Source organism: Mesocricetus auratus, unplaced genomic scaffold (assembly GCF_017639785.1).
Source record: "Mesocricetus auratus isolate SY011 unplaced genomic scaffold, BCM_Maur_2.0 Super-Scaffold_6730, whole genome shotgun sequence".
Classification (NCBI taxonomy): Eukaryota; Metazoa; Chordata; class Mammalia; order Rodentia; family Cricetidae; genus Mesocricetus; species Mesocricetus auratus.
This window is the reverse complement of record NW_024429184.1, coordinates 52977918-53005499: the sequence shown is the minus strand read 5'-3', so window position 1 is coordinate 53005499 and position 27582 is coordinate 52977918. Positions and strand designations below refer to the sequence as shown.

At 42.4% G+C, this 27582-nt stretch overlaps 1 protein-coding gene across 1 annotated transcript; it reads left to right on the top strand.

Annotated features, from left to right (window-relative positions):
* The first annotated feature begins 101 nt into the window (after positions 1-101).
* On the top strand, positions 102-27470 carry Chmp4c (charged multivesicular body protein 4C). The gene is made up of 5 exons (XM_005066795.4): positions 102-420; positions 20195-20372; positions 22327-22441; positions 24886-25039; positions 25228-27470. The coding sequence occupies exons 1-5, from the start codon at positions 231-233 to the stop codon at positions 25287-25289; spliced, it is 699 nt and encodes a 232-aa protein (XP_005066852.1). The 5' UTR covers positions 102-230; the 3' UTR covers positions 25290-27470.
* The last annotated feature ends 112 nt before the right edge of the window (positions 27471-27582 follow it).

Below are 27582 nucleotides of genomic sequence, written 5' to 3'. Positions count from 1 at the left end.
TCTCTCTGGCCAACTTTTCTCGGCTCCCTGACTCCCAGACGGCTGTGGCGCCGGCTGTCCTGCCTCCTCCCGGGTGGCCATTCGAGGGCGGGGCCGAGCCGGGCCAGGAAATGCCCGGGAGTGGGTGTCACCTGCCGAAACAACTTGTTGATTCCTAGGAGTACAGTCGGCTCGCTCTGTGGCTCACCTGTCCCCAGGGCGCCGGGCCGCTCGCCCCCCACTGCCCAGCCATGAGCAAGTTGGGCAAGTTCTTCAAAGGGACCCGCTCCTCCCGGGCCCGCGCCGCTCCCAGCCCCCAGGAGGCCCTGGCCCGCCTCCGGGAGACCGAGGAGATGCTGGCCAAGAAGCAGGAGTACCTGGAGAACCGAATCCAGAGAGAACTCGCCCTGGCCAAGAAGCACGGATCCCAGAACAAACGAGGTAGGCGCCCCAGGCCAGGCCGCTCTCACCCACTCCCAGCCCTTCCCTGGGGACAGTCTCCAGGTAGGTGCCTGAGTTCCCCTAGGCCATCTGGTTTGCCTTTCTAGGAACTGACCTGACCCCTAGGGTCTGGAGTTTGAGATGAGTCGAGCCTGGCACCTGCCAGGCAGGCAGTGTGTTCAGCGCCAAAAATTCCAGTAATCGCAATGAGCAACATTTGTATGTAATATTTAAATGTCTCAGATCAATCTGTGTTGAACCTGAAATCAAAACTTTCAAGTCAGGATGAATATTACTGATCATTTTCTCTTGTCTTGGCCTCATGTCTTGGGTTTTAATGGTACTTCCTTATTAAAATTCCTTTTTATGTGATATTTTGCTCGTCATTGTGGAGGTTATTTTTGAGTTTTAAGAATATTGCATCCCAAGGAAGTTTAACTTATAACTGAGTTTTTTGGATCCCCCTTGGGTTTTACCCTTGGCTCACCACTTTCTAGCCCAGCTCTGCTGACTCTATTGCTATACATAAGGATTTTCTCCTGAATGGTTGTGTCCAAGTCACATATGCAGCTTTACGTGTAAATAAGTCTCTGGTGAAGTATGTTCTAACATGCTCTGGTTTGTCTTGCTCCTCTGCTATTGAAAACTTCAGCTGCCTGTTGTGCAGAGTCTAAGAATTAAATATTATGTTCCTGTCGCTGACTTTTAGTACACATGAAGGACTTTGAGTCAGTAATAACTCTTGGTGAGCCTGGCACACCTTGAACCTTTTGCTCTGTGTCAGAGTTCAGTGGTTTGTTCAGCATAGTGTTCTGTGTATAGGAATAGGCCTCAACTGCACCTGCTGTGTGCACAAAACCCAGAAGGAAGTGATTAGCTTTAATACCAGGTCAGTGGAGGACCCTGCACTAGAAGTGACAGTGCTGCTCACTGACACACTCTGGACATTTGCGACCCTATGTCAGCTTCTTCACCACATCAATGTTTTGGGGGAAGGAAAGGGCCTCCCTCCTCCTCTTCATGCCCCTCCTCTTCTCTCCTCTTTCTTTGTCATCTTCTGTGGTCTTGGGGATACCAAGGACAGAACCTGGTACCTCATGCATGATTGGCAAGTGCTCTACCCTTGGACCACACAGTCCAGGTTAGTCACAGGGAAGCCTCGGGAAGAATGAGCTCATCCTCATGGTGCTTTTTTTGTTCGGTGCTGGGAAGCGGGATGTCTCACAGGGATGACTTTGAAAACTCCACCTCTTGGAAACGCATGCTCTTGTTGCTCACGATGGAAAGGCCAAGTCTCTTTCTTGTCTGTTATTGTCTGTAACTTTTGCCACAACACAGTATGGCTTAGAGCTAAGAACTGGTTTCTACTTTTATTCCGTGTTGAAAGATATTTTGGGTAGCACTTGCTTGGCAGCAATGTTCTAAACAGAGACCATGCCATTATGGCTGGCTAAAGAGTCAGGGGTCATGCTGTGACTCCACCCTTCCTCTTCAGCTTGTTGTGCTTAGTGTCCCTCAAATACGCAGGCATCTTGTCGCTTATTTGAAACTGTGTGTACCTTTGTTTCCAGTGGTAACTCAGTGAATATCTATTTAATAATATGAGAGGTTGACCATCCGCCTCTAGGAATTTGTAAAAGTATGGATTTGCTTCCATAGAGTGAAATGTAACATAATATGGATTATATTGGTTTCCAGAAATGTTCTCTGGTTGGCAGTGCCCTGAAGTGTATCACAAGCTCACATGATAGACAAGGAAAGAACACTTGAAGGGAATGCTGAGTACCAGTCCAACTTCCTTAGGTCGGGGAAGTTACAGATGCACTTGTGAGCAAGTAATTAATTGGAGCAAAACTTGATTCATCATCATCATTTAGATTTGTGAGTTCACTGATGTTATCCCAGGTCTGAGCTCCAGTGGCCCTGGGAATAAGCAGGAGCTGGATTCCATGAGACCATCTTTAATATAAGCTATGGAACGAATTCAGTCATAGGCCTGTACATTGTTAGAAGCACCATCAATAGTATTGTGCCTCCCAAATAAACCAAATAACTTACTACAAGCACAGCCATTCCCTTCCATTAGCCATGAAGAATATTTTCAGACATATAGGAAAATAAGACCCCACAATACTGAGTGCTCAAGGGGTCCCCGAGCTACACAATGGCTGCCAGATCAGCTGTAATTTACACTATAATCAGAGAGATACTGTGCATTTTAAGTGGAAGCTTTACTTCTATAGATAGCTGCCTAATGTGTCGGCTTCCTAGCTGAATGACCAAGTAGCATGACATCACAAACCATAGGTTCTCCTATGATGAATGCCTCTATAACATCAGAAGCTTTGACAGCACTTTGAATACCTGAAAGGAGCTTGGCGTTATTGGTGAAATGAATAAATTATATTTTGTTTGTTTATTTATTTAGACCTGGAATTCTCTATGTAACAGTGAAAACGATAAATTAAACCAGGGCAGACTGGTCTGAAGCCCGTGGCCTGAACTACATGCCTAATAACCCATACAATAAGAACTGTATGAACTTCCTTAAGAAGCTAACTCTGGATGCTAATGAGGTCCCTTGAGAAGCTCCTCAAGTGTATCTTCTGGAGTAAACAGAGGGTGTGGGAAGTACATATTTCTCATTCAGGTTTGTGAATGACAACAGGAAGAAAACAGTTTCCTCAATTTACCAGCTCTTTGAATTTCAAATCATTAAGTGCTTACATTTAGTGGACATCAGTGTAGTTCTAGGCTAGCCTTGAACTCAAAGAGATCAACCTGCTCCTGTCCTCCAAGTTCTGGTATTAAAGGCATGCATCACCGTTCTTGGTTAGTTTTTAAATAAGCATAATACATGTTAAAAGATATATGGGTTGATTACATTGGTTTAAATTTGAACAGGTGATGGGACATAAGTAGATACCAGCATGGTACCTGTTTAATCTCCAATCAGGGAGAGTGTCTTGTCACTGATTGAGATAGATTCCGATGGAATGTTCCTCCCATACGGCACATTCCTGGGATTATCACTGCTTACCTCAGTATTTTAATCATGGCATACTGAAGCACCCAAAAGGTCAGAATCAGAGCTGCATTGATCTCATAAATCAGATAAACAAATTACTTTGCTAACTTACTACTGGATATTTGTTTAACAACATACACACAGACCTGGTTTTCCTGAGAACTGGTTGAATTATAACGCAGAAGTAGCTAACTCTGACCGCAAGTCTTTAGAGGTTATCATTGCCATGTACCAGAACTTGTGAATATGCACACAAAAGCAAAAGGCCTCTGCAGCTCCTGTGTTCGATATCACAGAAGGTCCCAAAGAGTAAACAGTTACAGCAAGATTTATAATTTAATTAAAAACTTTAGGAGGCCAGGAATGTTTAAATGCAGTTTATTCAGATTACTGGAACTCTTGCTTTATAGCTAGTGATTATTTTGGGGGAAAATCAGACTTATTATATATCACTTAATTCTTTCCCTACTTCTTTGCCATGTCACCCAGAGCAGTGTTTTATCCTTCCTGTCTGTTGAAGTCACCTGAACACTAGAGCCTGCCCCCAGGGATTCAGAGCTAAGTGCTTGGAATGGGAGTCAGGTATCAGGTTTTCCAAAATGGTCTTCCAACTGATTCTATTCTGCTCACTTCTGAGTGGGAAATCTCAGTTCACTGTAATTTTCTAATGCTAATGAAGTGGGAAAACCAGGTCTCCCCTTCTCCCCAGCCTTATGAACTTTTCTCATCACAGGACCCAGGGGCAATGAGTTTTTATACGCTTCCTTGAAACAGGGCAAGCGACCTAACTCTCAGTGCCCTAGGCTGGTGGTCCCTGAAGCTGAAGTGGGTGCTCTCTTAGTATACTTCAAACCCCAGCTGACATGTTGGCTTGGCAATATCTCTTGGAGGTGTCTGTTCTTATTTTTCTAAAGGTCTGTTTTATAACATCCCGGATAGGCTAAAAATAAAATATTCCAATTTAATTGTTATAATTTGACACAGAGTATTTGGTGTTGGAGTTCAGAGCTTGGGCTTTAGAGCAGTCAGCCCTGTAACTTAATGTCCTCAGCCAGTTGGCCTGTCTGGTTACTTCTATGGAAGTGATAACGCCCCCACTCAGCTGTGTGGATGAATGACATCACTGTACAAAGCATTCAGTATTTTATAAATATCAGTCCCTAGTCTGTAACAACTTTTTGAAGTTGAAATTGGCTTATATTTTGACTTCCAGAATAGCATTGAATAAATCTCCATCTCATTTCATATATTTGAGGACAGTAGTCACTTCTCCAAGTCTCCCTATTTTCATTCCCTTGAAGACCATTCTTGGGCTAAGGCTGGCTTACTATGCTGGGCCTAGAGAGAGGCTGGTGAAATGCCTGGGACAGGGTACTGTGACCCTAGGAGTGAGTGCTGCCCTGGTTTAATGACTTTGTGACTCTCCTCCTGTCTACTCCTGGTCCTGTCTACTCCTGGTCTTGTCCACGGTCCCAAGTCACACATTTGGGGCAGGAACTCCAAGTATGCAATTATGTGAGGAGGTGGGGATCCAGTTGAGGGTCATCTGTAGGCCACAGTATTGAGCGTGTGGATAGAAATGGTCAAGACAGGATAAGCAGTTTTGTGCAAAACCCTTCTTCAGTGGCATGTTACATGACTCCAGTGAAACATGGCGCTGGAACCATTTGCTCTCCTCCTCATGGGGCTGCCAGGGGAAATGAGGCTGCAAGGCAGAGTCCTTTTGGAAACAAGAAGCTGTTCCACTTTGGGGCCTGGGCTGTGAATGGACAAGGCTGGATTTCCTTTCGGAATCTGGATTCAGACGAGTGCACTGGGATTGTATTCATATGGAGTGAGACTGTGTACGTTGGCCACTCTTATCTCAGTGGGAGGGGCCTTCTGTACTGTTGGTTTCATTTCTAGTACAGTTGTCTTTGCCGAATTCCCCCACCCCAGGCACTGGGGACTGTGGTGGGAATAGAGCTACTGAGGAGTTAACTGGTTAAATGACAGTCTAGTGAGGGCAAACACAGGCACGGCTCAGGTCAAGTGAGACAGCCGTAAACTGCAGGACTGTGGAGAAAGTCTCCTGGGAGAGGTGGCTTACCTGATGACCTCCTTTCTGAAGAGAAGGGATGTGGCTCTTGGACCGTAGCATTTGCATTCTGTCTGGACACTTACTGAAATGCTCACTCCCAGTTACCCCCTGGAGGTTCTAATTTAGGAACTGCTTGGTAGATTCCATACTTGGAACTTGGAGCAAGCTCAGTGACCTCCACTAAGTTTAAGAAGCTATGGCTTGTTGTTCAGTGAACCACTATAGTAGAGGGACAAACTGCTATTGTTTTCTTCCTATAACGATTCTCCTTCTGCTGTCATTCAGAAACCTGGATGAGAAATGTCTACTTCCCATGCCTTCTGTTTACTCCAGAAGAAACACTTGAGGAGCTTCTCACAGGACCTCATTAGCACCCTGAGTTAGCTTCTTAAGGAAATTCATACTGTTCTAATGATTTTATTATTAATAATAATCATGTATATTAATTATACAAATTAATAGGTTTTACTGTCTCATTTCAATATACATATATACATTTATAATCAGAAATCAGTTTTGAGGAATCTGTCCTCTTTTTTCTATCCTTTCCTTTCGCCACTTTCTCTCCTTATCCCTGATGGTCCCTTTTCTTCTTTTAACTCATTTGTTTCCTTAGGTGAGTGAAAAACAATGCTTTGTTCTGTGTGTGGCCTATTTTGCTTAGTATGAAACATTTTAGTTCAATCTGTTTGCTTGTACTTGAGAGAATTTCACTGTTCTGTATGGCAACAATGTCTGGTGTTGTTGTTTATATTTAGAATATTCCTCAAAGGCCACATAGTTAAGACTTGGGGTCTAGTTTAGCAATATGCAAAGTGGACTTTGGGATTTTTTTTTTTGTCATTAGTTCTCTGACCTTCGTGGATTTATCCACTGATCGGCATCATTTGTTTGGCTGTTGGAAGAGGATAGAAACTCAGTAGGTGGGGTTTCGTTGAAGAGTGTGTTTCTTTGGGGTGCATTCTTGGGAGTTCTATCATTTCCTCTGTACCTTTCCCCTCACCTATTGGTTGTCATGAAGTGATCAGACTCTATGTCACCTGCCCTCTGCCATAATGTCCAGCCTAGCCTCAGGCCCTAAGTAATGGAGACTGTGGACCATAGTCTGAAACTCTGAGCTAAAGAATCCTCTCCTGCTTTAGGTTGGTTTTCTCAGGTATTTTCATCACGGTGGTGGAATGCTGAGTGGCACAATATGCACACCACATTTTCCCTGCCTGTTGGTCTGTTGATAAGCATCTGGGTTGGTTCCACAATTGGCTTTCATGAGTAGCATCTGGTTCTCATGGATATAGGACTCCCTTAGATATGGAAGGTCTCGGATTATCCCATACTCCTTACAACCAGCCATTATCACAAGCTGTTTTCACAGATTTTTGTTATTTGATTGGTTTGTGCCACTCACAGTATGCTAGCTTCTGGGGAAAAGTGATACTAATTAGAACATTAGTCAGTATCCTTGCAAGGTGTTACTTTCCAATCAACTTCCCCTTCTCTTCTTCAAATAAATTGATGGAAAATAACTCTCCCCTTCTTATTCCAGAAGCTCCACTTGGACATTGTCTCTGCAATGGTCTAACCTCAAGAATCTATACTAGCCCTGGGAACCCCACTTTACATAAGCTGTTATTAAAAAACCCCTAACTTTTTCCCCTCTCCATGTACTTCTATAAAACTTACATTCTTAGCCACATGCTTAGGTATAGTCCAACATGGAGTGAACCTGGTTTTTTGTTTTCTTGGCTGTTCCTTAAATGGTTTGTTGTTGTTTGTTTGTTCATTTTTCTGGAATAAATAGAGGGTTTCACATGACTGTAAGGTAGAGAACTAACTTGTAAAAGTTGTTGTCTCATTTCCACATATGCATCATAGCAAGTGTGTGCCCACACTTACATATCACAAACACATTCACAGAGAGAGGCTGAGAGACAGAAGGAAAACGATAAATACAATTTAAAATTCTCGTCTTAAGGTTTCTGTGGCTGTGAAGAGGCACCATGGACCACAGCAACTCTAGTAAAGAAATACATTTAATTGGGGCTGGCCTACAGTTCAGAGGTTTAGTCTATTATCATTATGGCAGGAAGTATGGAAACACACAGGCAAATGTCATGCTGGAAAGGTAGGGAGCCAAGCGTTTTACATCTGGATCGGCCGGCAGCAGAAAGAGAGAGTGACACTGGGCCTGGCTTGAGCATCTGAAATCTCAAGTCCCGCCCCCAATGACATATTTCCTCCAACAAAGCCACATCTCTCAATAGTGCCACTCCCTATGAGCCCATAGGAGCCATTTTCGTCTAAACCACCACAATTCTCATACTTACTTACATCCCCTTTCCTTGTTCAAACCAGTATATTAGGCTATATCTGGTATTTTACATTTATTCTTATTAAACGGCATCTCCAGTTGTCTTAGATGTGTACTATTTCATTTAGTTGAACTAGCTATAATCAGACCTTTTCATTGTTACATAAATATTTTTTAAATAGGTAAGACAGATGCAAGGACAAGGCCCTATGGCAGGCTGCCAGAGACTTCATTCCAAAAAGACTGCTGCAAAGTGGTAGCATCTTTCATCTAAAGATTGACCACGCCTTGTGACAGCTTTTTGACAGATCATCACTTGACAAGAGATTTTTATTCATCCAGATATGAAACAGCTGGCCTATATTTCTACTCCTTGTCATCTTATTTCTGTTATTTTCTAGTCTTTGGTCACACCCTATATATCTTGTCAATTATGTTTCCAAACCTAGCATCAATACACATCTGTGGTTCACTGATGCTGTTTTATGGACTGATAATGTGTTAGTGTCATCAGCTCCACTGGAGATCTTTTTCACAATGACACACCAGAAGACTCTGTTCCAAGAGACTGAGAATGAGTGACAGGATTGATGTTCTCAGTTGTTTCTGGATGATCGTGTTGTGGGTTGGAATGGAAGGCTGGTGGGTAGCCTATAGTTTTCCCTTGCACCAGCATGCCACCAAGGAAAGAAGTCATGAGGTTGGCTTAGTAGTTTTCCTCTTTGGGAAGGCATATTGGATTCTAGCAATTGCTATGTTCTTTTCCAGCTTTTTCCAGAGTTAATAGACTTTTGAATCCTCTTCAAATGTGTGACATGAATTTTTCCAACTTTCTTTTATTCATATTGCTTTGCATTTTATTGATTTAGCCAAAGAAAGTACGAATTAGGTTCTATCACTGGTGACACCATGGCCATGGCAACTTATAGAAAAACTCGCTTACAGTTTCAGAGGGTATCATGGTAAGGAGCAAGGTGGCAGGCAGGCAAACATGGCATTGGATCAGTAGTGAGACCTTACATCCTGATCCACAGGCAGGGTGCAGAGAGGGCGAGACTGGGTCTGGTGTGGACTTTTGAAACCTCAAAGCAACTCTAGGTAAGACACCTCCTTTAACAAGGCCACTCTTCCTAATCCTTCCTAAACAGTTCCACCATTGGAAAACCAAACGTCTACATATATGAGCCTATGAGGGCCATTCTTATTCAAACCATCACAATAGTCATTTCCTTCTCTCTCTCTTCTCCTTTTTCCTTATTTTTATTTCTTCTTTTTCTACTTGTCCTAAGTAGATGTGAATGTGCTTATAAGGGATAAAACTATACAGATACTTGAAATAACAGATAACATTGAGGATTTAAAGAAAATCATGTTCCTGAGATCCTCTCCTGGTCCTTCACATGGAGTAGAAGCTGGTTAGTTTAGTTTCTCTTTTTCTGGTTATTATTTGGTGGATGTTCTAGCAAACACACAATTGGTTTCAAAGTTTGAAAAGGGAGGCGAAAGGAGGAATGTAAGCAAAATACATAATAAGCCATTTTCTGGTCGGTTCTCTTGCACCACAGACTTTGGATGTTTGCCTCAGACAACTGGTGTGCAAAGAAATATTTAGGACCCATTCTAGAGCTATGAGGTCATTATTTAATGTGACAGGAGCTGAGACATCTGCACCACTGACTCTGCCTGTCACTGCTAAACACCTTTCCAGGCCTTTCTGACCTCGAGGCATTTCTAGTGAGTAGCTGGGAGTGCTTTGGCATGGGAGAAGTCCTTATTTCAGCAGCTCTGGGGAACCTCCCTCATCGCTTCCTCAACCTAGCCTGCTACTGACTCATAATATCAACACAGCTAATCACTATCCAGGAAAGAAAACATTCAAGCAAGCAAGCATGAATAGTAATTTTTAAAAAGGCAAGGAAAAGGAAATCATTCTCTGTTAGAGTTGGGAATCTTACATTAGAAGTTATATTCTTGACTAAAAAGATTAAAATTGGACATTTATCTTAGATGAATTAAGTTTACATATTTACACTAGGTTTGAATAGAAATTTAGGATAATAAAATTATTATGATTATTTTAACTTATTTTTATTTTATATGTATGGTTTTTTGCCTGTGTACCCCATGCCTTGTGTCTAAAGAGGCCAGAAGATGGAATTGGAAACACGGGATCTGGAGTTAGAGACAGTCATGAGTCACTGTGGGTGCTGGGATTTGAACTTGGCATTCTGGAAGAGCATTCAGTGCTTTTAACCACTGAACCATGTCTCCAGTCCCTACTGATAAAATCACTCAATCAAGTACTTGTTAAATATTTTGGACTTTAAAACTCTAATTTCTCGTGTTACTTTTTACAATTACAATATAGAACTATATTAAATATGTATAAATTAATTATATAAACATGTTATATATGCCAAATAAATTAGATCTATAAACACATCTCCCTTGTGAAGTTCAGCACAGTTGCTATTCCTGATATTTTCTGTTAGTATTCACTAATTTCATACCCGTACATTTCCCCTACATTTTAAATCATAAGTGATCCATAAAGTTTACTAATTTGTGAGGTTGTGAATAACATTAGTAGCAAATAAAAATAAACACTTCTAGTTAGTTATGTATTCTGCCTGGAGTCAAACCATTTAATTGGCTTTTTACAAAGAATATCAAGTAGATTGTAATGAATTTGTTTGTATGTTGCTCCAATAACTGAATACTTCATCTGCTTGGCAATTGGTCTCTGAAAAAATTAGAAGGAATGAGAATTTTACCGGGCATTTGAAATTCATCTTTTGTGCTTACATTATTGACAACTAGAGGACAATAACATTTTTTTTTGAATTGTGAATTTTCCTCTCTTAAATTTACCTCGCCCAATATTCTTTTCCATGATACTCCATTCTCATCTCTAGAATGAGGAAAGAAGCTTCATTTTTTTAATCAGACAATGGTTTCAGTTTTTTTGGCCCATTTGCATGCTCTCTCTCCCCTCTTTCTAAAAAAGACTGTATTGATTTATTTTTTCAGTTTTTATTCTCTTTTGCCATCCCTGCTTCTATCTTCCCATTACATAAACCCACACATCCTTGTTGCAGTCTAGCTTTTTTCTAAAGCTTGCTATTTACCCTCTTTATGAGAGTTACTCCTGGGGAGACCTCTGAAAATATTTAGGTTATACATAGGAACGAAGTGGTGTGATGTGCGTTAGTTTTCAAGGTATATAGTTCCCACATATCCAAGCCAGGAAGTTCACATTGGTCTGAGATTTGCAGTTGGGTAGAAGTCATGTGTTTTATTGATCAGTATGTTGAGTGTATGTGTGGAGAGCTTTGGAATATCTGTGAACCCATTTGAAGATGGAGGTTTCTGTTCCACTTGGTCCCACAGCCAATTAGCCCCAAATAAACACACAAAGACTTATATTAATTTATAAGCTGTTGGCCAATGGCTAGCTCTATCTTAATTTCTGTTAATCTATGTATCGCCACGAGGCTGTGGCTTGCCCGTAATTGGGCATGTTACTCCTTTGGCAGCATTGCCTCCCTTGACAGCTTCTCTCTGTCTTCCTCTCCCCAACCTTCCTCTGGTCTGGTAGCCCCGCCTATACTTCCTACCTGGCTACTGGCCAATCAGTGTGTTATTCATCAACCATTAGAAAAAATATATATAGAAGGACATGCCCTATCACACACTATACTTGTAATCTTTCCTGTTTCCCTCCTGTACATCTTCTCTGTCACTGGGGACCAAATGTAATCTGTGCGTGTTAGTATCCGCATGCACAGTGCTCATTACACAGTGGTAATAAATGCCACCTCCCCTGTTTTATCATAGGGCCTCCAAAGTGCTTCACGAATCCTCTCTCACTGAGCCCCACCCCATCCATAACAAATGCGTATGGCTGTGCTCGCTTCGGCAGCACATATACAAATGCGTATGGCTTATGGAATGAGGAATAGGTGATTAAGTGCCCATTTCATGTCTTGCGTTACTGAAAGTGTCACCTTATTTCTTTGTTCTCCAGAGCCTAACAGTGCCAGGCATATGGTAGATACTCGGTATGTATTTAAAAGACTAAAATAAATGAATAAAGAACATTTATTGAAAGTATAAAAGTTCAGGGAAATTCATAATGGGATGGTCCTGGACAAAAGTCTTAAAATGTTATATCGCTTCCTTGGCCGTTTTGAATTTCACCCATGACTCTGAACCATATTGTTTACATTGTACTGTGGGAACTAAAGCCATGTGCCACTAATGGAGGCATCTCCTATTGGATAATTTGCGTATAAGAACAGGGCTTATACCAAAATTTCCAATAAAACATGACCATGAGATTTTCCAGTAAAAAACAGAAGATGACATAACATCTGTCTCTTAAGTAGTCTCATAACTTGGCTGAGTTTTGGGGGCCTCACTATGTCTTCTGAAGAGTCCATCATCTACTCCAGGGCAAGAGAAAGGCAATCATATTCAGGTGTATAGTTCACAAACAGGTTCATCTGTGTTCTCGAATTTGCCAACTTCTCAAAGGTTCTTATGGCTTAACAGTGGCCCCATTTATACGCCTTGTGTGGAGGGGAGCAGACTAATCCTTAAAGTCAAGATGTCTTTTTTATTTTTATTTTTTGAAGATTTACTTTATTGTTGCTTTTTTAACTTTCTTTTTATTTATTCTTTGTGTCTTTTACATCATGCATCTTGATTGCATTCATTCATCTCTCTGTCCCTTTGTATCCACCCTCTGCCCTTGTAACCGCTCCCCAATAAAATAAAAGTTAAGTGAAAAAAAAGAAAAGAAAACAGAAAACTTTTGTCATGGAAGCTGTAGTGTGATACAGTGAGTTACACAGAAGACACTTTTGTCCATATAGTGTTCATTGCAAAGAGTCATTGGTCTGGTTCAAGGCCTCTGGTTTCTGCTACGCTATTGATACCGGGTCCTCAATGGGACTCCTCTGGATGTCATGTTGTTGCCCGTGTTGTGGAGGTCCTGAAGCTTTGGGTCTCTAGGGCCCGTCCCTTCATGTGCTCCCATAGACGACAGATAGGGTGGATGTTGGGCTCGGCCTACTTGTATCCCTGATTCTGGGCCTGGATAGTTTCAGGGTTGGTCAGCCCACCAGCTCCCCCATCCTCACCATGAGGGGGACCTCTCCTACATAGGCTAGTTCACCCATTGCACAAAGAGCAAGGGGCGTGGCCAGTTCTCCCTCTTTCACATCCTCAGGGTTGGGTCTCCTGCACCCGAACCACCAGGGCCAACTCCACAGTGTTGCCCAGGCGAGGTGCAGGAAGTTCTGCCTCTGGTGAGGATCAGGGACAGCTTTCCCACTCTTCTGACCTCAGCGCCAGCTCTCCCACCCAGCACCGGTGGTGGGGGTGGGTGGGGCATGTCTCCCTCGCCCACACCACCATATGGCAGATGAGGGGCAGGGCCAGATCTCCTATGCTCCCAGTTCTCAGACTGGTTCACCAACACTCACGTAATAGGGTCAGCCCTGATGTGCTGCCCAGATGAGGTGCAGTGCCCACTTTCCTGAGTATTGCAGCTGGCAAGGGGGAGGGTCAGCTCCCTCCTCAGCTGGACGCAGTAGGGGCGAGGTGAGAGGGCATCTTTCCCTTGCTCCCACCACCTCACCTCGGATGAGGGAGGCAGTACCAGCAATGCTCCTCTCATGCCCTCAGGGCTGGCTCACCCACACAGCTGTCTCCACAGTCAACTCTACTGTGCTGCCCAGGTGAAGCACAGGGCTTGTTCTCCCGAGTGCTGTAGCCCCGTTGGGTCACGGGTTGGGCCAGGTCCCCCACCTGCTGCAGGTGGTGAATGTCGGGGGGGAGAAGGACTTCTTTCCCTCATTCATGCCACCACATGGCATATGAGAGTGACCAGCTCTGTCATTCTCATGCCCCAGGGCAAACTCACTCATGCCCCAGTGAGCGGGGTCAGGTCTATTGTGCTGCCCAGGTGAGGTGTAGAACCTTCCCCCATGAGTGCTTCAGCTTCAGTGAGGGGCAGGCGCAGTTCTCTCTAGTGTTGGCAGCCAGTGAGGTGGGAAGCAACTCTGTACAGCTCGCTCTATCTATCTATCTATCTATCTATCTATCTATCTATCTATCTATCTATCATCTGTCTGTCTGTCTGTCTGTCTGTCTGTCTATCCTCTCTGCCTTTGGTGGTGGCAGGAGTCAGAGACATCAGCGGAGACTGTGGTGGCCTCAGAGCCAGGAACCCAGACATGGGCCCCGGCAGCAGCCCAGGCCCAGAAGGATTTGTTACTCATATGAACAATGAAGTGACAACTCTTTCTGCTGTCTTGAATTGTGTGATGTTGATTTCTGAAAACCTTCCTCCTTTGGTGACATGGTAGACTGGAATTATACAGGTCTGGTTTAATTTTGGATTGCATGGATAATTCTTACGTTTCAGCTTTAGTTCTCAGTGAGTGACTGAAGTGTTCCCACAGGTTCTGCAGCTCTCGAGCTGAGGGTACATTATTGTTAGGGGAGGAGACAAACCCCTGACTGTTTCTCACCCAGAAGAGAATACAATAGGTGCCATTGTTGTAGACAGAATATATTGTCCAGGTCTCCCCAGCTATTCAACAGCACATGCAGGAGATTGGAAGACTGAATTATACCTTCGAAGTGAGTTAAATTACATGGTTCTGAAAGTGTCCTTTGCCAAATCAGAGCAATGCTTGCTTTGTCACTCTTGTTTGCCTCTGGGGGAAAAAAAGACAGCTGTTTCTCTCTCATATTGTGCTCTGGGAACTGAAGTCAAGGACACTTCAGCTGTGTCAAGGCGTCGTGATTCCATGGAACAGCAGCTTTGGAGAGACTGACTTGTACTTCTTGGCGTTTAGGAACTGACAGCTCTTGTCTTGACGATTGCGAGAGGAGCTCTAATGTGCCAGGAAAAAGCCACAGTGGTTTTCAAGTGTCTTGGGATCAGATTCAACAATACAGAAGCTGTTTCTTTCATTCCCACAGGATTAAGATAAACAATTCAACTCTTAATTCTGACCGCACATCTAGATGCCTTGCTTCATTGGAATACGTGGTCGAGGTGCCTCAGTGGATGAAGCCGGCAGGGCTATATCTGCTAAGTCAGGACCTTACCCCCACATTGCAGGGCCCACCACTTCCTCCTGGTGCTCTGAGATGGAGGCCCATGCCCACTGCCGTATCTTGCCATCCTGGAACCACTACTACTGTTATTATTACTGTTATTATCATCGTACAGAATAGTTTTGCTGTCTCACAGGAGAGAAAACAAAGCTGGCTTTTTCACTGAATTTCTTTCTGCTTCACCCATTTTCCTTTCCTGTTGACTTCTGAGTTTGGGACTCTGCTATATTTGTGGTTTGCAGAATCAGGAATTATAGTGTAGAGTCGAGATGCCAAATCTAGATGAATTTTTCACATTTCTTCCATGTGTTTTGAACGCAAGAAGCAATATGTTGGCTTAGGCATTTACAACTGTGGCTGCTTCTCTGTTGGAATGTGAAACACAGACAGGAGAACCAGGTGAGTCAGCTAGCCTGCACTACTCTGCTGCATAGTGGCAGGGATAAAGAGAGACCTTGCCTCAACAAGGTGAGAGATGAGAAATGACTGTTGAAGGCTGCCCTCTGACTCCCACGTGCAGGCAGTGGCAAGTGTGTATTCACCCATGTGTGCACGTGGACATGCATACACATAAAAGAGTGTCTGGTAAATAACATGCATGTATTGGTTGGGCATTGTATCTTGTAGCTCCATCTGGGGATTTTGTTTACCAGTGAGGAAAATGAACAGGGTTTCTCTGTAGCTTTGGAGCCTATCCTGGAACTCAATTCTGTAGACCAGGCTGACCTCAAACTCACAGAGATCCGCCTGCCTCTGCCTCCCAAGTGCTGGGATTAAAAAGCAAGTGCCACCACTGCCCAGCTAGCATCATACTCTAAATCTTAATGTTTAGACACTGCAATGGATATTTTCCATACTTATTTAGCTTAATGCCTAAAAACTGGATGTCTTTTTTCATTCAACTACATAATTTATATAAAGTCCAAGGTCGGAAAGCACAAGCTCCAGAACACAGTGTTTTGCTGTCCTCTGGGTGTGGCTCTTATTATCTGGGAGTGAAACATTATCAAGACTAGAGAAGGTCACACATCTAGGTCAATACACACCCAGGTTATTAAGTGCTTGAATTAGGACTAAATCATAAGCACAGACTACAAAACTTCTCTTATACCAAATTGTGTTTCTTGATTTTCAATAATAATATGGATGTTTTTAAGTAGCATACATATCATATTTATTAATGGAGAACTTAAAAAATTCTTTAAAACATGAAGATCACTTCTGGGACAAAACATGCCTCTGAGTTCTCAATAAGCGCAGACCCTGAACCATCCTGATAAGACAGGGCCTATGTACTGGCGCTCTGCTTCCAAGATGCTGCATAGAGTTGTACACTTGGAGTTTAGCTTCTCAGGATAATTGCTGAACAACATTGGAGATGTTTTATCTTACTGTGTTCATGCTGGAAGTTATCCTGAAAGAAAAGGCATTTTGTCAATGGTAACTACAAATAAGATGTACAAACTCATTAATTGAGAATGTTATATAGATGGCAAGTTATTTAGTTACTAAGTAAAATACAAGGAGTATATAAGGTGGTTTCATAATTTACCACTGATTCTTATCCCTAGTCTTTGAGATGAGTGAATGACTTTCCCAGAAGCAGGTATTTGTAAAGTCAGAGAAGACTCACACGCCAGACTTGAGAATCATATGTTTTCTATGGTATTGTGTCATTATACAGGTTCAGAAAGTTATGGCATTTTTCAATGAATACTCATTCATTGCACCTCCTGTAAAATGACTAGTAATATTGCCTTTTCTTGCTAGTCATTGAGGATTAAATGCCACAACTCTCGTAAGTTACTTAACCACAGTCTGGCTGTTATAGTTACTTCTCTATTGCTGTGAAGAGACACCATGACCACGGCAACTCTTGTGAAACAAAGCATTTAATTGGGCTGGCTTACAGTTTCAGAGGCTTAGTCTGTTATTGTCATGATGGGGAGCACACAGGCAGACGTGGTGCTGGAGAAGTAGCTGAGTTTTACATTCTGGTCCACAGGCAGAGAGAGAGTGAGAGAGAGAGACAGAGAGACAGACAGACAGAGAGAGAGAGAGAGAGAGAGAGAGAGAGAGAGAGAGAGAGAGAGAGAGAGAGAGAGAGAGATCCTTTCAAACAGTTCTACTTTGTGGTGAATAAGCATCCAGATATATGAGCCCATGGGGCCAGTCTTATTCAAACTATCACAATGAGATATATTGAAAATTATTAGTTTTTGTTGAGTATTTGCTTGACGACTTACCAACAATTGGAGCAGGTGCTGAAGCAATAGGGTCATAGGGGCTCTATCTTTTTTCAAAGGGTTTGTAATCAGGCACAGGTGGGATGGGGTGGAACAGACTTTGTAAATGACCACAGTCCAGAGTCATAGAGAAACACTGGTTCTGAATCCATGGGCAGAGTGACCAAAGAGGGGGTCATCTGGCCATTCTCCTTGTGCACTGACAGTCCCTCACCCAGCCTGGTCATTAATGTGTTCAGTCTTGCTTAAGTGTGATATTATAACAAGACTTTAGACAAGTTAACTGTAAAAAATAGTTTTAGATATTCCCTAAAGGATAGGTTACATAAATAAGACCTAGTCTGTAATTAAAATGTAGATGCTGTTTATCAAGGACTCCAACAGCGGATGTTGTATCTGAAGAGGGAGAGAGAAGGTAAACCCTAAATAGACCTTGACCTCCAACTGGGCAGGTGGGCAGGGGAATATGGAGGGGAGGGAGGAACACAAGTGTTTGCAAAGAAACTGAAAATGTCCCAAACCCACAGGAAAGCCTTTAGTAGCAAGGGCAGGAATCAGCAACTGTGTCTTATGCCTGCCCTGGAAGGAAACATGACTTTGTCCACAGGACCGTGGCCTTCTCTGGAAGCTGCCTCATAGAACAACACACACACAGTGTGCTATTCTCTAGTCTTTAGTTTACAATCAGGAGCCTGTAGAAGAAGATAAGAATTTCAAGAGAAGGCAACTGTGTAAACCAAAAAAAAAAAAAAAAAATATCATAAGTAAAGCAAGCAATAGGCCCAGGAGAGAGAAAATGTCAGGAATAAAAAGTGTTGAAAATCAAGCTTTTGTTAGCATTCAGGAAGGTTGAGGAGGTCATTGCGTCTATTAGGCAATAATAGGCTGCTATTACCAATGAGAAACTAGGAAATGTTCTTGGAAATTAAAAACTCCATTGAAGGTGTGGTGCTGTGTACTAGTATCACTGCTTGGGAGGTAGACTCAGGAGAATCAAGAATGCAGGACCAGCTTGATGACCCTGTCTCAAAAAGCTCACACAACTTTCCTTCCCACTTGAACCTACCAGAAAGTCTCCTGCAAAGAAACTTGTTGAAAACATGTAATTCCTACGGTTAGTTTAAAAAGGAAAGGAAATGCCTACTTATATACTGGTGAACTCTCATAACTTCTAGGTAAAAGTAAAAAATTAACTGTTTTCAGAAGAATACTAGAAACATGCTAAAACAAACTTCTGAAATGTTACTGCCCAGAGATAGTGGAATAGTGTATTCAAATTCTTGAAATGGTTTTAATGACAGAGTCTGTGAAACTTTAAGTTAGCATTTAACTTGTAAATAAAGTGAAGACATTTTAGAGATGTAGGTATTCAGAGAATTATTTGTGTCCACCTTTATATGTTTACATATATTAGCTGTGTGTGTGTGTGAAAATACTTTCCTGAACAAAAGAAGACTCACTCCAGAAAAGTTTTAAATCTAAGAATAAGAACAATGTGGGATACAGAGAGAAATAATAAGAAAATAAGAGACAGTAAACAGTATAATTTATTGTAAATGACTGAAACTGCGAAGTTTAATACAAGCATTAACAAGAGTCTTTTAAAATCGAAAGAATAGAAAGGTTAATAATCTTTAACTGACAAATACTGCTAATTGTTATTAATAGTAATATATGTTAATGAACAACAGGATCTCATTGTATAGACCAGGCTATCTTGAAACTGGCTATGGTTCCCTAGGCTTTCCTCAAATTTGTGATCCTCTTGCCTCAACCTCTGAATTCAGATACAAAGTTGACATGGGTGGGGGTGTGCAGGATCCTCTATCATTTTCTTGGATTTCTGCCTTTGATTCTGTTGTTTTCTCAGGGTGGAGGATTTCAGTAAGTAGGCATTTGTTTTCTCTCCCGTCCCGGCTTTAGGCAGTTACTGTGTCATTCATGATGGTGGCTGCCACTCAGGCAGCCAGAGGAAGGAAAAGAAGCTACATCAATCACTAGTAAAACCCACCAAGAGGTCATAGCTCTGTGAGAGTCTGTGCAATGAAAAATTATTGGGATAAATAACTACAAAAATAGACCCAGAAGCGCAGACTTAGTTTTTTTTTTCTCAGAGATTCTTTGTGATTCTGTTCCCACTTCTTTCTGAATCCACAAACTACTTGACTTCTTTTGCCAAATCTGTTTAGTTATCATATATCTGTGTATCACGTATTGTACATAGCACAGATACTTCTACTGTGCTTTTCTTGGATGTTCCCCAAATGACGTGCCAAACTGGATGGTTGGAGCCCTTTTGGAGGGTATCTCACAGGGTGCCACAGTCAAAAGGACTTTCTTGGTTTTGTGGCTTCCAAGTGAAGCAGGAATAGGTCAGGGGGAGGATTATTCAGACCTTGTTTCTCAGAAGCAGAGCCCTACCCTCTCAGCAGAGTGCCCTCTGGCTGTGAGCAGGACTCCAGCCGCACTGATTGTTGGACACTCATGTTAGAGGCAACCTTAAGGACCACTTCAAATCAAGGTGTTCAGCTCAGAACTTTAGGTAAACTAGATGTCTTTAGCTAGCCACTGCATTTCTTTGAGTCTTAGTAAATTTGCCTTCAAGAAAAAGAAGCTAGACTTGACAGCCATTAAGGTCCTTTTCTCTTGTAAAGGTTGATGTGTGTATGTGTGTGTGTGTGTGTGTGTGTGTGTGTGTGTGTGTGTAGCTTTTCATAATATATTTTACCCCCACCCCCATCCAGCATTAGCATCAATATTTCTGTGGCATATTTTGTGACTATGAAAGTTGACTTTCCATCCTCTTACAGTTGCCAGATTTTGGCAGAAAGAGTAACAGGGTGTTTGCGAGAGAAAAGCTGGTGTAGAGATGGAGTGATGTCATGTTAAGGTTTCAGTTGAGTCCAGGCATAGTCTGAGCCTCTTCAGTAAGTGTAGGTGTTTCTTCTGATACGAGCACCACTTTCTTCCTTATTTAGCTGCCTTGCAGGCTTTGAAAAGGAAGAAGAGGCTTGAGAAGCAGCTCACTCAGATTGACGGCACCCTTTCCACCATTGAGTTCCAGCGAGAAGCGCTGGAGAATTCACACACCAACACTGAGGTCTTACGGAACATGGGCTTCGCAGCCAAGGCAATGAAAGCAGTTCATGAAAACATGTGAGTGGCCCAGACTCCTTGTCCTTAATGTTGGAAAGAACTTGTGAAATTGTGTGATGATTTTGGTAGGACTGTTCAACGTCTTGAATGGAATGCTCTCTCAGAGGTAGTTTTGAATTTATAGCCACACAAAAAAAGTAGGAACAAAAGAGAAGAGTATAGAATGTTTCTTTCAATATTTCTCAGTTCCTTTATGAAATCGCACCTGTAAGGACCATAATTCTATGATTCTACAGTGCAGCATAAGTGAAGGTGTTAGAACTGTAGAATAGCGGTTGCCAAACTTTGGTGTGTATGAGAACTGTCTAGACAAAGCCATTCAAGAGCATGCAGATACCCAGCCTTCTTGAACTAAGCCAGAGATCAGACCTTTTGTTTTACCCAAGTTCCTCAGGCCGAAACTGAGACTGCATAATATCTGAAAACCACTGACACAAAGAATTAATCTCTGGGACCAGGGTTTATAATTTTCTGGCTGTCATCCCATTCCCAAAGTCGACTATACCCTGGGAAATGACTTTCTCTCCCTGACTCAGTTTCCTCACCTGCAAGTTCTTGCTTATTTCCTCTCCTTGTTGTGAAATTCAGGGAGATGCTAGATATACCTAGCACAGTTCCTGCTGCAAAGTGAGCACTCATCAGTGAATACTCTGAGATGTGGTAACGGATTGGGTCTATGTTCTCTGTGGGGAATGCAGACCTGGGACCTGGTCCTTTGCTGATAGGGATGTGAGAATAGACTCCTGGCCATGGGCACATAAAAGCAGTAAGTGCTGAGGGATATAGACTCTGTTCCAGAGGATGGGAAGAGGCAAAGGTAGTTGTTGGGGTTATGAAGATCTCCTCGAGACCATCTTCTTGCCTTGGGAACTCATTCTGCCCTTCTGCCATTCTGACACTTCAGAGATCATTATGCACATGATCAAACTCCCAGCTCCCTATAGTTGTGGTAAGCAGAATGCTGATGTGGATTGCAACGCCAGACTTGTCTCCAGGTCCCTTAGTAGCACGAGACAATAGTGCTCTTTGGAGAGAAGTTTAGTCTCAGTCCCAAACTTTGGTCATACACGTCATGCACTACTTTTAATAAATACATTTACTACAACTCTAATAATAATTGAACATAAAGGGCAGTAGGAAATTGGTAAAATAATTCTTTTTATTGCATATGAAAATATATTGAAGTTCTCAGGTTTTGTAGTAGTAGACTCTGAGAAACTGAATAAGACGGATGAGAGCTCAGCTTTCATTGTGGATGGACTAATGAAGGACACCGTCCTTCTCTTCCGTCTGGTCAGCTTGGCCTAGTTTCTGAACTGGAGGAATGGTTCAGAAACAGTGTTATGAAAACAAGACCTCAGAGACTAACCGTGAAGCAGCTGGCCTGAGCCTGGACCTGTCTGCAGTCTTTGCTGAGGTGGTAGCTTCCATGAGGGCATGCTGGGTCAAATCCCGCTGTCTTTGGTGCCCACCCCCATTATCTACAAGGGAAAACCCCTGAAGGGTCAGCATTTCCGAACTGCCATGTTATGGAGAGTGAGTCTCCTGACCCAAAGTTTAGTTTCTGTGGTCGCTTCAGGATTGGTTCCTGAGAACTGCTTTGCTCTCAGTCACGGTGGTCCTGGCGAATAAGGAACAGTACACACAGAGCGCATGCCCTACCACGTGTGCCTTCCAAACTGATCTACAGTGTGAATCACACGGCTCGTTTACTTCAAGTGGTTCTCAAAGGAAGAAGCAAACAGTGAAAAGACACGTGATTGTACAGGGTTCCTAAACTTTTTGACACGCCAATTATTATTTTTTTAATTGATGAACACTGGGCCAGGGATTTTTGTTATGGTGCTGAAGTAGCTAAGGAGTATATCTGAAAGAAACTTATTTTCATATGGAGTTAAGTCTAGATTCATTATTTTAAGATGAAACTCTAAAACCCCAACAACATGTTCCCCAGGGATTTGAACAAAATCGATGACTTGATGCAAGATATCACAGAACAGCAGGACATCGCCCAAGAAATCTCAGAAGCGTTTTCTCAAAGGGTTCAGTTCGCCGACGGCTTTGATGAGGTGAGTGCAATGCTAAAGAATGTGGTGCTGGGGCTGCTATCCAGGGCAGCTTCCTATCACAGATAGCAGACAGTTTGTCTACTGCTTAACAAATAAATGATATTTATTGGAAGTGTAGCTTTCCAGAAGGGAGATGAGGTGGTTGTAGCTGATTTTAAGGAAAGATGGCTGTAGTTTGGCAAACAGCTTCTTAATTAGGATTTTAGCTATTAAGGAAAAGAAAGCACACATAGCTATGTAAAGTTAGTGACTTTTAATGGTTAGAGTATAAATAGTCCCATTAGGAGGGAATCATGTGCTCTTACATCTGGCCAAATTGAGCAGACGGTGTCACCCTGTAAGCAGCAGATGGATTGTGCTCTGTGGCTGCTAAATTAGGAGTTAGGCTGCCTCTGCTTATTACTCAGTCTATAAAACAAGTAGTTGTGGAGTGTCATTATTTACACTCCCATTCCATTCACATTAATCAGTCCCATAGTCCAGGAAGACTAAAGAGTCACATTGGTGGTGCCCACAATGACAATTTCAGTGGTTCCATTCAAGTTACACATGTCCAGAATGAGGGCATTCCTAGGCACATTCCCAAGGGGACAGGACAGCACAGCTTCCTGTTTCTGTGTCATATGACAATGAGTAACAAGTGAAGATGTGACCCAGAGAGTCTTAGGAAATGACAGTTTGCTGCTAGCAGTGTTCAAAAATGATATCGACCAGCACTGGAGAGACAGCTCAGGTTAAGAGCACTTGTTGCCTTTGCAGAGAACCTGGGTTCTGTTTCCAGCATTCACAGTGTGGATCAATAATCCATGCTCTCAGTTCTTTGGGACCTGACGCCCTCTTCTGACCTCCGTGAGCACCAGCCACATGTGCGGTACGCATACAGACAGCAGGCAAACTACTCATTCTCATAATGGGTTGGCCTGTATGTGAGATCAGTCATGGCCTGTTCTTGTGTAGCTGTCAAGGCAAGGATGGCTTCCACTCTCTTGAGCTGTAGAAAATAAGAGGGAAGAGCTGCAACAGGAAGGTATCAGGCTTGCAAAGCCCTTGGTACTACTCTGGCCCTGTGTAGAAGATCTTGAGGATTTTGAATTCACGGTCAACCTTGGGCCACATATTGACTTCAAATCCAGCCTGAGATACATAGAGAGGCCTTGTCTCAAAACAAACAATATCAACAAAGCAATCAAACTCAAGAGACATGTGCACGTGCATAAAGTCATGCATAGGCTGCCTGAATGTAGGGAGTACTGATTTACCTTTGCACTGCCCACTAATGAGATCTCAATAAATTTGCTGAATGATGGCTGAATAAATAAAGAATCTAGTTGGATGGATACACAGTTAGGATAGATCTTTTCTGATCGTATCCTGCTGGAAGACTATACTTCTCAGCTTCCCTTGTGGATGGCGGGAGGGAATGTAATGTACAATGGTAGTCATTTCTGCCTCTGTAGAGAGCCACATCTCATTCTATAGGCATTTTACACACCTGGGTGACAAGATGCCCCTGTGCTGTGAATAAATGTGATCCCACCTAAGGTCAGATCAAGCATCTCCACCTTCTATAATCTAACAATTTCTCATTGTGACAGCCTCTGAAGTATAACAAAAAGTTTTGCTTTGACTACCTCTCACTTCTGTAGGGGCTGATGTATGCTGGAGCGATTCCCAAGTTAGGTAGATATGAGTTATCTCGGATTAGGCAAGAGGTGACCAACACCCTTGAGGCCTCAAGCTGATGGGAGCCTTCTACAGGTGTTGGGTAGAAAATAGTTTCATTAAGCCAGACTTTCTGAGGCCACTGTAAAGGAAAAATGCATTATATTAATTTTGAATTTTACTAACACAAACACATGGGCTGGGGACATAATTCCGTGGTAGGGCACTTGCCTAGGATGAGCAATGTACTGCTGTGTTCCATCCCCAACACTGTGAACAAAATCACCTACACACACAATTGATGTTGACATTAATTATTTGGTAGAGGAACTATGGTATTTTTTAAAACTTTTTCTGCAATAGGTTTTTCTATGCTTGTTTTATTTTCAATATTATTAACTCAAGTAGAAATATTTATTTTCTCTAATTAAAATTGCAGAGATTCTCAACAGGAGAGGGAGAGGGAAAAAAAATAACAGAAAAATGACAGTCAAGGTGTAAATTTCCAGAACCTGAGGAGATTATATATTCAGCACAAATTACTTGAATGGCTGTTTACTGAAGTATTATAAGATTAACTACAACAAATTTGTACAACCCAAAATATTCATTTCTAATCATTGCTCAGTGTTGCACAAAAAAAAGCTTAGTTTTTAAATAAATATTCCGTTTCACTGGGTTCCCACATATCAATCGGGTAGCAGATGTTCTCTTTGTTCTGTTTAGGGAAATCTACCTTCTGATACATTAACTCCTTAATTCTTTCTCTCTCCCGTGTTCAGGATGAGCTTCTGGCAGAACTTGAAGAACTGGAGCAGGAGGAATTAAATAAGAAGATGACAGACATGAAGCTTCCAAATGTGCCGCCGTCTTCCCTCCCTGCACAGCCCAGTAGGAAGCCCACCATGCCCTCCAACGTACATCGATCTCGGGCAGGTCTGTTCCCCACCCCATGGCCTGCGTCCACATAGGTTCTGAGAACAGCAGCCAGGCCTGTTGCTTTCGGTACCTATGTACACATGATTTGGATAAACAGACCCATCTTATGTGTAATCCCTACCTGTTTTTCATGCTGGAAGTATAAATGCCACGGATGACTGACTTTTCTCACTTTTATATTACAGCGTCATCTAGGAGGACAGAGGACGATGATGACTTCAAGCAGCTGGCTGCTTGGGCTACTTAAGCTGAAATGGAAACTTTTGACATCTAAATTAGTGAACTACACATACGATGTAAATGTTTTTGCAAAGCTTAGAAGTTAGCAGAGACCTCTTTCATGAGTTATTGTCTTTTATGTAACAGTTAAGTCATGTGTAGACTCAGTCAGGAATGGAAAGGGGCTGATAGCATCATAGAAGACCCTTCCAGACTGATGGAGTCGGGACTATCTGCCTTATTCACTATTGTATTTCTAGTTCTGGTACATAGTTGATTCTTTGTATATATGTATTGAAAGATTCTACTGACACTTAATACATATTTCAGCATATAAGTCATCCCTGAGTGATATGTACCTAGGGTGACTTGGGGAAATGTCTATGCAAATCCACGGCTGCTGTGTGCATCCAGGTCACCCATGGTAAATGTAAATACACTTCTAGAACGGCTTTGAAGAGAAGTCATCAGTGAGTTTATGTATAGATACTTTCAATTGAGTTTCACAGTTGAAAAATCTTCAGGGAGCTGTAATTGACATTTATTATGCCGGTTGAGCTTTGAGTGGGGCAATGTACGCATCTCCCCAAATGTCTGGAAGTACAAGCATTTTAGCCTGCTGAGCAGGACTCTCCCGGGTGTGATTCAGCCACTTAGGAAGCTGAGTGAACACTGGCAGGCCATTACAATGTTCATCCTTTTCTGTTTTATGCTCTCTCGCATTCTAACGAAAGAAAACAAAAAAACCAAATGCTTCACAGCATGCATTTTGTAAATATATTAAAATACTGGCAATTAAAAATATATCTTGAGTAAAATTTTGCCCATAATTATCTTGAAATGAAAATAAATTATAAAAGTAGGTATTTAGCGCGCCATATCGTAGACTGTAAAATGACAAATATCACATTACAAGATGTTCTGGTGTTCTGTGCACTGTTGAGCAAGGCTGTGCAGCAGGAAGAGTGCCAGGCTTGAGGTAGGAGTCATGGGTTCCAGTGCCAGCTCTGCACCACCATAGTGGTCTCTGAGCCCTTGTTTGGGCTTTGGGAATTTAAGTGCTGGGCTGGACGGTCCCCAGTGGCCCCATTCTGCCGCAGGTGCTTGGCAATGGCTCTTTGTCCTGGCATTCTTCCTGCCCTACACAACACACATACCAAATTCTCCTCCTCCTTTAAATTCTGGCTGAAATATTCTGTCTTGGGAAAGTCTTTTTCATTTCCCAGACTAAATTTGATCTTCCCACTTTTGCTTTTATAGCGCCTTACTTTCTCTTATGATGTTTTTCATGACTTCTGTCAACACTTAACCCTGCTGAGCTGTGGTAGTGTGAGGGACGAGACTATGTTTTTAATAGTCTATGTCCAGGGCTCTTCAAAATCTCACATGTACCGTAGGTAAGTCTGTCTGTATTTATTCAATGCTCAGCAACTGACAGACTGGCAGGATTTGCCGCGTCCCTTAAACAGTGATAAATTGGACCAAGCCTGTGAAGCAAAGTATAGGACTAAGGCAACAGTGTTAGACACTGAAGTAAAGACAGCACCGGTCAGTGATGCCCAAGAGAAGGGAGGCTGATGCAGTATGCACTTCCAGTGTCCTGGCTCGTGCACAGCCCATGTTCCTGGTGAGTGCTGCAAGCTGGGAGATAAGGTCGGGGAGGGGGGGGCACACAAAGTCTCCACCAGACCTGGGAAAGAGCTAGTAAAGCGAGTGAATTCTAATTATGCTTAATTTTAGTTAATGTAATTAAAAAACTGTTCTCAGTGCTTTTATTAGAAGCATTGACGTATTTCCGCACCTTAGCTCTGCCTTTTTAACTGTTAAATTTGTGAAGTCTATACGTGGGCCAGTATTTTCTGTCCATGTGTGTCTTTTCCCCTCCCTCCCTTGTCCCCTCTCGCAGAGGTTTTGGGTCAGAGCCTCACTATGTAGCACATGAGTTCACTTTATACCTCAGGCTGACCTTGAACTTCTCTCCTCTGGTTTAGTCTCTGAAGTCCTGGAATTATGGGCTCTCACCATTGTGACCAGCATTGGGCAGAACAGAAATTTACAGCTGATCTGAGATGCACTCTAGGTGTAAAATACCAATTAGAGTTCAAAGGCAGCGTGTAAAAGTGTAAAATATTTCATTATTAATTGCATATTGATTGTATGTAGAAGTATTATTTTAAATGCATTGCATTAAATAAAATACATTGTTGAAGATTTTCCTTTTAATTTTTTTAAGCAGGTAGTTTGTGAGAAATTTAAAACTATGGCTATGGTCTCATTACATTTCTGCCACTGGATGTACAGCTAATGTATGAGTTGAGGCA

Bases quoted from the DNA above. Each gene is read 5' to 3' on its own strand.
- Chmp4c (XM_005066795.4), top strand. From the start codon at position 231: ATGAGCAAGTTGGGCAAGTTCTTCAAAGGGACCCGCTCCTCCCGGGCC. The intron at 421-20,194 runs GTAGGCGCCCCA...TTCCTTATTTAG, and splicing joins CGGATCCCAGAACAAACGAG to CTGCCTTGCAGGCTTTGAAA. The intron at 22,442-24,885 runs GTGAGTGCAATG...TCCCGTGTTCAG, and splicing joins TCGCCGACGGCTTTGATGAG to GATGAGCTTCTGGCAGAACT.